General features: G+C 39.1%; 1 protein-coding gene across 1 annotated transcript in view; it reads right to left on the bottom strand.

Moving 5' to 3' along the window:
- Positions 1–252: 252 nt before the first annotated feature.
- LOC101846837 overlaps positions 253–9,812 on the bottom strand; it is a 33,553-nt gene continuing 23,993 nt past the window's right edge. The window contains exons 10-13 of the mRNA XM_005106957.3: positions 8,936–9,021; positions 5,706–5,907; positions 5,278–5,480; positions 253–1,906 (exon numbers count right to left, since the gene is read on the bottom strand). Of these exons, the coding sequence (XP_005107014.1) occupies positions 1,661–1,906; positions 5,278–5,480; positions 5,706–5,907; positions 8,936–9,021 (737 nt within the window). The 3' untranslated portion in view covers positions 253–1,660. The remainder of the gene's footprint in view (positions 1,907–5,277; positions 5,481–5,705; positions 5,908–8,935; positions 9,022–9,812) is intronic.

A 9,812-nucleotide genomic window follows, 5' to 3' on the forward strand; every position in this document is an offset into this window, starting at 1 on the left:
TTTCTTTCTCTAGCGCTAGCAATGTTGACAGCTCGGCGTCGGCAATCAAAAAGAAGGTTCTCTGGGCCAACTCGTCCTCTGTGGTGCGTTCCGTCTGCTTGCGCACGTCATACATTCATTCCATCCATCACAGTAGTAAGGCCTCTCTATCCCCGCATCAGAGAAGTGAGAGGCATGGTAGGCCTAGATAATCTAGACTAGGCTGGCCTATCACACTATGCGTTCTGCTTCACAACTGCTTGTCTGCGCATGATACACCCTCCCCACTCATTTGCTCCGGCCTTCATTGTTGATACACATTGGCTCTCCCATTCTTTGTTTCACTAGATCACCAAGAGGTTTTTGAACAGGTGAGGTTCAACATGGAATAAATAGCCTATGCGCTGTGCACAGCAACAGCGCTATTCTGCTATAACCAACTCACGTGTTTGTCTGATTGCGCTATAGCAGTATTTTATAATACAAAGATAAAGAAGAGAAAAAAGAGGGTTTTAGAATAGTGTCTTTATAACAGACTTCTCATTATTTCAGGACTCGTTATAAGTGGACTCCACTGTATTTAAGGTAGAGTATTTTAGTCCTGTCCCCAAAGAAAGTAGAGATTATCAAGCCATACCAAAATATTTCCACTAAACTGCCATAAGAATCCAAGACTGCATTTCTATTGGGCAACCTGTCAACAATTAATAGTAAACAGAGGAAAACTGTAAACCTATAACAGGCATCAGTGATGTTTATGGGGAGTCAGTGTGTGATAGAAACACCAAGGGCATGCAATTCAAAGGTTGCAGATTTGATTCTCAGCTGTAGGAAAAAAAACCAAAAGCACGAAAGATATATATGTATATTAATCTACTCAACGGCACTTGTCACTCAGCCAGACAATAGGTGATCGACAACAAGGATAAAGTAACTTGTAATGGGAGATATTTCATTGTAAAGCCTTTCATTTGAAGGGGGATGGGGGGAGAGAGGGTGACGACCCATGAGTATAAATGATAACTTTACTTCAAAGTTCCAAGAGTTACTAAATGATTAAGTTCACGCCAGATAGTCAATACTAATGGGGAAGTCTTAGTCTTAACATCAATCAAAAGCCATTAATGAAACCCTACTAAGAGTCAGTGAATGGCTTGACAGGAGAAAACATAGTTTACCTATGTAATATTACAATGCATGGGTGATGACAAATTGGCCTACTTCAGGAAAAGGTAACAGAAGGCACGCAGTCCCCATGCTACCACCTTAGATACCTAAAGAATCATTCCACAAGCCCTTAAGTCATTTATTCTTGAAGTTTTGGAGAAAAAACCCCAAGAAAACAAGAAAACAAGAAATCAGAACCATGACCTCATCACATCATCACTGTTATATGCTGGCATAAAAGTATAGACAATAAAACAAACACTTTCAGCCTTTTCCTATCCTGGGCGGGAAAGAGCACTCATTCTACCTGTGCTAGTGGGTCCCCATGCAGATAATACAGTCAAGTCTACTCTAACAACCACCTGTTCAAGACAATCACGAGCACAAATGACCACTTCCTACTTTCGTCCTGGTATTTTAAAATGCTAAATTACTTAATGACACTGTCAAGATGACCACCTGTCTACAGCAACCACTTTTCTCCTGGCTGTCTTTGACAATTTTGACTGTATTTCTAAGAATCCATGGGTAAATAATTAAGAGGGTCTGAGGGGGCAGCAGCCTGCTGGGGTTGTGAAGTTGGGGGAGGGGGGAGAAAGACAGGGGCCAGGCTGCTTCTCTTCCTCTGTTTGCAGGATGGGCCGTGCCGTCGCAGTTTGGTCCTGGTGCGGAACGAACGACCGCAGTCTCCGCAAGTGTAGTTGCTTACGTTCAGGTGGATCTTCAGATGTTCCTTGTAGACTCGCTGCTTGTAAAACGTCTGTGGGTGGATCAAATTTTTAAAAGATAGTTTGATGAAATTTTTTAAGATAGGCCCTTAAGTTTCACATACGGGCCAAAGTGTTTAAAATCAGGTGGCCCCTGGATCGGAAAAGTGAAGTAAGCAAATGTACATACATAAATGAAAAGACAGACAACTGAGTAAAAACTTTTGTTAAGGGGTTTTTGGAGCGCCAAACTAGTTATAAATAAGTCGTTAAATAATATTCAACCAGTAGCAAAGACATATATGAACTACTGCAAAGCTTGGGTTTCCCAAGAAATGATGTGGAAAACTGGAATTGACAGGATGACTATACAGGTTAAGGTTAAGTCGAGGATTATTGACTGGACAAACAAAACAAAAAAACCAGTGTTTTTTATAAATGTAGGTGTTTTACACACCCATCGACACAATTTATACCATTTAGGAAGCCAGCTTCAACCCTGCCTGTCAGGGCCAACCCTGACTGAGAGGGATACAAAGTCCAAGCAGAAAGACCGAGATACTCGATGAAAATTCTCTCCACACAGAAATTGAGCTCGAGTCTCTGTGCCTGAGGTGAAGCACCTGACTATGGCACCACAGACACTGGTCTCGAAAAAAATCCCCATGACATATTTTTCTTTCACATTTAATAATGCAGAACTCATGATGCACTTCCTTGTCACATAACTACAGACTTTATTCACACACCATGCTGGTAGGTAAGTTCTAACACCTAGCCTTCTCGGATAAGGGTGAAAAATCTTGGAGGTCCCGCGTGCAAGTTGCGTATGTTAAAGATCTCTTGGAGTAGGTACCGCAGACGGCACGTTTTCAAGGCAGACAGCTAGTGGCTGAAGCCAGATTTGGACAACTTCATCCAACTATTAGCTGGTTTTAATTTTTGTAAACACTAATAAAAATGATACCACTGTTTTCTGTGTTTTTCCTTCTCCATGGTGAACGAGAAACTGATACTTATGATTTCATATTTAGTTTTTAATTGACTAAAGTTTAACACGAGAAAACTCGGCCGTCTCGCAATTTTGCGCGCTTAGATTTGGGGGGTACTTGTTTTACATTTCGATTTCTCAGTCGTGAATCATCGAATTTTCTTGCAATTTGAAACATAAAAATCTGGGATTTCAGGAGAATTTCCGGGGAATGTGTTTATGTTTTTATTCCGAGCAGAAAGCATGAGTGGTACGATGTAAAGACAAAGAAAGCATTTTAAAATATGAAATTCGACACAAATCGGGCTATCCATGGCAGAATCATATTCCTAGACATCTCTACCATCAAGTTTATGTGTTTAGAAAAACCAACTACTTTCCATGAAGTAGAAATATTACTTTTTCTGAAGTGGGGTAACAACCACTTTCGGGAGATCGTCATTCTGCCATTGCGGCTGTTCCATCGCCCATTGCCATCCCCTCTGACTTGACCCAATCAGCAGACAATTATATGATGGTTCAGTAAAAGAAACATTCGATAGATCTGTTTATGGCGTCAATTTATGTAAGTGTTATCATAATTTTCTTTTATGATACTTACGAATATCGTGTTTTGAAAAATAAGACTAATCGGCCACCACTTGCCGTGTGAATAGATTGTTATTGTTTGGTGGGAATCACGCCGACCTACATTTCCACCACCTCATAGTGAATTAATTGCGATCTATACAAATGTATCGCTTCGTGGTGGTATTTTTGCTGTCTTTTCAACTAAGAACACCTTATTTATTCTAAATGCATCGAAATCTAAGCATCTCTGGTCGACAAAGTGAAAGAATAAAGCCGTGAAGAGTTGAACTGGGAGTTCTATTTATAGTAACATGTCATCACACACTACTAAACACTCGGAAGGGGGTTACCGGGTGTTAGTGTTACCGATGGAAATGTTCGTAGATCTATTGTTTGGCATTTAATTTGGTAACAAAAAAGGCTAGATCTACGTTCTTGATTGGTGGATATTCAATTATTGAATCAACCAGCCTTTTTACGTATTCTTTGACTTAGTTAGACTTAGATGTCACCTGATAATTGGAGAAATGCTCCCCCCCTCCACTCTTTCTTCCATCCACTAACTGGACACACGATGATACATTGTATTTTTCCCCAGCCACTGGTTTCTTTCTCAGCAAAAATGATAATTAAATCTAGAACTAAATCTATAATTATACAAGATGAACCACGGTAGAACTGTATGTTGATTTAATTCCAATTTTTAAACCCCGAGAGCAGAAATCTTAATTTTCTGAACCAATATTGATGACTTTTTTCACATTATTGTCCATTTCTGAAATGGTTGGAAGGTTTTTACTTTCTATAAACTAAGTCACTGTACAGAGCCTGAAAAGAGCTTTAATTTGATATATAATGCAGCCTTGTAGCACAATTTGTTGATTTTATATGAATTTTTTTCCAGTCAGCAGACATTATAATTTTCACTCAATAATGAAAGGTTTTTGGGCATTAGGGCCCTATTATGGAGTGTTATAAGAGGTTTTAGTAAACAATTTTCATTTAGCCTCGTAGAGCTTGCATTGAGCTTTAATTTTATGTATGATTTAGCCCTGTAGTTTAATTTGTTCACTTGTTATGATGCTTTTTGCCCGAGGATGTACCAGAATTCCCCTAATTTTTTTCCAAGAGGCGTTTTTTGCACCGAAGCCCACTTCAGAGGAGTCCAGAAGGGTTACTTATGGTCAGAGAGGTCTGAAAAAAATTCAGCTAAGTCTATGCATGCATTTGTAATGATTGTGTGCTTTTCACTAATGAGGAGGCAGTTTTGACAAATTTGGAAGAGGTTGAAATAGGGTTCTGAGATCTTAATGACAAATTTTTGCTTTTTTTTTCAATTTTTGAAGGACTATATCTTGGAAACCAGTCTTTCTAACATGCTTTGATTTAGAGATATCAATATTTGTGTTGACAGCTCTGGGAAAAACAAAGTTTTTATTTATTTGGTCATGCACTTTGTATTTTAGAACACATCAAACATGGGTGAAAGTCACAGTTAAAAAGGTTTAGTTCAAAAAGAAAACTTTGAAATAACATATCTCGATTGTTTATTGATGGATTTTTATAATTATTTTTTTAATGTTCTTGTTTTATAGAGTAGATTTGAACCCCTAAGGTTTAAACATCAATATTGTTCAAAAATTTTTTCGCTTGTGGTACCTACTTGGAGGTCCAAAATTGATAAGAGAAGGTTTCGGCCTCCACCCTGTAAAAATTCAAAATTTCCTACCAGCTGAAAATGTATTATGTGTTGTGTGCACTCATATGACTTATTGCAGTTGCAAGCGCCGTACAACACTTTTACCCCCCCCCCCCCGCAAAATCACATACCATGTCACACAATAAAAGACACCAGACATTTACCTTATCACAGTGAGCACACTGGATTACATTCTGTTTGGTGTGCTGCATCTCATGTTGACGTCTGCTGAACGCTCGTGAGAATCGTTCACCGCAACGGCCACACTGCTCATTCTTCACGGGCATGTGGGTATTCATGTGGATCTGAAGATGGGCCTTCTGGCTGAAGTCCTTGCCACAGAGCCGGCACTTGAACAGTTTCTCTTCTGTAAACCATCAGAATCAATCATTATCAGATGAAGATGGAGAGAAGCGGTCTTCATTCCAGAACAAGATGCCTTCCCTTTTAGCGACATAACTAATTTTTTCTTCTTCCAAAAACCTTTTCAGTACTTTATCCGACATTTTTTGGGGTACCCGATCCTATTCTAAGTTAGTTACTTACATCCAGCAAAGAGTAAAAGTAAAAAGAAGTACAAGCAAGGACTCACCATTGTGGGACTTGACATGCTTCCTCAGGTTACTGCTGTCTGTGAACCTCTTGCCGCACGTCGGGCACACAAACTTCTTCACCCTCAAGTGCACAGAGTTTATGTGGGCTTTCAGGTGGGATATCTTGGAGAAACGCCGAGAGCAATGGGTGCACTTGTTATTGCTAGGTTTCGGATGCTGCAATCGCATGTGACTCCGCACCTGTGATAGGAAAAGAAACAATTTAGACAACAAGACATAGTGTGGATTTGTTTTAGGAAGAGTTTTATGATACTTGCAACACAATTAGATCATATAAGTGCTGAAGATTACGGGTTTCAAGATTCTACTATTTTGAAAACGTGGGTCGGCCGAGATATTTGTGTCTTTTCATAACTGGATTGGAATAGATAGCGAGACACTCAAGCCGTATTTTGCGGCTCTCGGACCAGCGCGGCCTGGTCCGCGAGCCACATTTTAAAGTGTTCATACAAGACCTCAGAATTTATTCTCTCTCTGACAGGACAGAGCCATATGGGTGGAGAACATTACAACTTCCAAGACAACCCAAATTCAAGAATTGAGAATTCAATAAAGAAAATTCACTAGAAAAACTAATCATAATATTCTCATGCCTAGTGAACTTGCACTATTACAATATTGATAAAAACAAGCACTTTTTATAGAACTATGAAAGAAAACATTACTATTCGAGCCTTTTAGCCTGAAAAAAGGAGGAATATTTGAGAAAATGAGTTTTACGAAAACTGAGTAAACAAAAATAGCATGCAGAAATTTTCAAAAAAGAGAAAAGTCCAAATAGTCTAAATGGACTATCCATTGCTGAGACTTATAGTGGTTGTCTTAGGTGGACAACATTACTATATTTGAAAAAAATTCAAGGGGAGAAGTGGTATTCTGTACAGGTGATTGTCTTGGACAGGTGGCCACTAAAACAGGCTTAAGAGGGCGGGTCTAGGGCCTCGGGGACTGATTTTCACTCACTCTGAGCATTTTTTACTTTTAGATTATGTTTACACTAGTCGCTGAGTGATGAACATTAACAGAATTCAATTTTATAGGGTTCTACGTTGTGCACTAACATGTTCGATGTTTAACCTTGTTTTTCTCAAAACGCACTTTTTCACCATTTTTCGCTTGTATATGCCGGGGGGGGGGGGGTTTCTCCACCACTTTTGTATTTTTCAAAATAGAGACTAGAAATTAGGCATGAATTTAGAGAAATGGTTTGTGCTTGTAGTGGGCTGGTTAGTTTTGCTTTAGAATATTTTTTACAATTTCTTTTTTAATAAGAAAAATATTTTTTCAAGATTCAATTTCATATCCCCAACTTTGAGAACGATTTTGGATACTTCCTAAGTATAGTATCAAAAATCGAAATAGCCAGCTGTAAGCACCTATTTATTTGTAACATTTTGCAAGTTATAAAATTTTAAAAAGTTAAAAACTGTAGAATTGGTGGAGAATAAAAAAACCCTACTATTTTCTATACAATTTTCAAAATGGCTGCCATTTCCATGGCAACAGCTTACGTAATCAAGTGCTAACAGTTGAATATGAACAATCTATGGGTGGATTCCACGTACAGTTAGTCTGGACAGGATTTTTAACTGCAGCCATGCTTGCAGCCAACTGCAGTTGGTCGTTTAGTTGAAGGTAAAATAGCAAACTTTTAAACTGCAGTTGGATTGCAGTTAATCTCATACTGATACTGCGTTCGCACCAAAATAATTGATACTACGTTTGCGCAAAAAAAAAAGGTCACCCGGTTTACTACACACTGAAGTGTTTGCTTCAGGTTCATATTGCTGGCAAAATTCTACAAGCCTTCAATAAGCTCTCTCTCTAGCATACTTGTTACTACATTGTTTGCTTTTTACTTTCCACAAGCATTCTTCTTGACTATTGAGGTCAATAAACTGCAAAACAGTACCTTTATTCCATGACGCGATAATGAATCGACCTTCTACTGTCTACTACACACTGCACAGATCTACTGGAGTTGAATGGTGATATCAGACATGGCCTTGACTAATCGACACAGCTAACACACCTCCACCCCAATGATGCATTTGATGCATTAATTATATACATTTTTTTTAAAAATGAAATAAAACAAGTCGCTCACAAGCCATTTCGTCAATTTTGATATGCTGAATCCGAATTTGATGTTGTTTTAGTACTAGGACGTCATTTTCAATAATCTTGTTAGCAAGTGTGGGGTCTTCGCCTGAAGAAATATCAAAGGTGAGCGGCAGCGTGCCTCGACACAGCCGCTTCTTCATTGACGTACGATGAAAATATTTAGCTCGCCAAATATCGCCGTCTGCAGTTGGAACGGAAGGCTGATGCAAGACTGATGATGTTTTTCTTATCACACGCTATGACCTAACTGCAGCGAGGCTGCAGTCAAAATCCTGTCTAGACTAACTGTACGTGTAATACCCGCATTACCGCCTGTGACAAAAATTGTTTCAGTTTGTCTTTAGCTTAAAATGTTCTCCTGTAAGTATCGAGCCCCCTTATATCTACATATCTTCTCAAGATGAACAGATGAGTAGTTATCTCAATCATTAAAAAATTCCCTTTCCGATCAAACAAAAATCATCAAAACTAAAGAATAAATGAATAAAGGCACAAATGACTTTTCCCACAAACTCTAAAACAGGTGAAACAGCTGGGATATTTCAAAGCTTTCTCATATGCACCAAATACAGTATAACACAGATAGCTCGAATTTGTCGGGACCGCCCTCGGTGGTTCGAGGGACCCGTAGTTCGAGGGACATCTTACAAAGATAAAGAAGAAAAAAAAACCTGGGACTGCAGGCACAGTTCAATGAATGCGTTATTTCGAGTCTTCTGTGTTCGACCTGCCCGTGCTATACTGTATATACATTTGCTTCCCTGTCGTTTACAGATAATTATGCTGATGGCCGCACATTTACAGGAATGTAGCCTCCTACAACACCCTTCACATGATGGATGCTGACAGCAAAGCACGGACGTGGGTGGTTGGCGGGTGCTCTGGTGTGGTTAGCTTCTTCTTTCCTATGAAACATCTATCGTCCTTATCTCCCCTTCTTCTTTTTTATGTATGTTACTCTCTTGTGACACCTCTAATCTTCTGGCGCTCATATGACCTCATGCAGTTGCGAGCGTGGTAAAACCTCTCCTAAAACTAAAAAAGCACGGACTGAGTGCTGCAATAAATAAAGAGATTCGTGTACCTGCTGCCTGTCAGCAAACACTGTGTTGCACACAGTACAGTGGGGACAAAGCTGGTGGCGAGCATTCCTGGGTTTGGCGGTGATACCTGAGAAGAGAAATGTGGAAAAAACTCTCAGCTGAAAAAACCCATCATACAGCCCTCTGACAAAATCCTGAAATAAGAAAATTATCTCGAAGTTCAATAAAGCAAATTTTCTCATATGTAAATAAACAAAACATGAACAAAACAATTAGCTGTCTCATATAATTTCTTCCTCTTTGACAAAGGGACAATCCTTGCAGCTCTCAGTAAAACACATTTTTTTCAGCGCAATTTCAATTCACATTTCCTTGTTCTATTCAGGGTCTGAAGAGGGTAATTAAAAGTTAAAAACATAGCCAAAGGTACCAGACTTTTGTAACAGAGGGAATCATTATCTCTCCACATAAAAATAATTCCCCTCCACGTGATACTAAATCTCTGGGATATGCACAGCTGTTTCAGATTGTCAGCTGGAACTTCACTGTATGACAATTACATTCAGCTAGGTCAAGACAATAGTAACATTATATTAAGAGAAGAAGTGAGGTTGTGGTCTATAAAGAGTTGTCATAGTGAAGATTTTTTTTCGTTTTGCTTCATGCAAAGAGAAGCACACTGACACAATGAACGTTATTCAGTAACGAAAAAGTAATATAGACAGACAGAAGGAACAGAGGGGCAGAAAACAAGCAATGCAAACACCCATGCGTTGGAATGACAGTGACTTCAATTTGATAGGAACAAACTTGGAAGAAGAGCAACACTGAAGAGAATTAGAAGAAGTAGACCATTGGAGTGTCCATCAGACACCCATTAAGTAGAAGAGGCCAACCACACACCAGTGCACACACACC

This window comes from Aplysia californica, unplaced genomic scaffold (assembly GCF_000002075.1).
Source record: "Aplysia californica isolate F4 #8 unplaced genomic scaffold, AplCal3.0 scaffold00566, whole genome shotgun sequence".
Taxonomy (NCBI): domain Eukaryota; kingdom Metazoa; phylum Mollusca; class Gastropoda; order Aplysiida; family Aplysiidae; genus Aplysia; species Aplysia californica.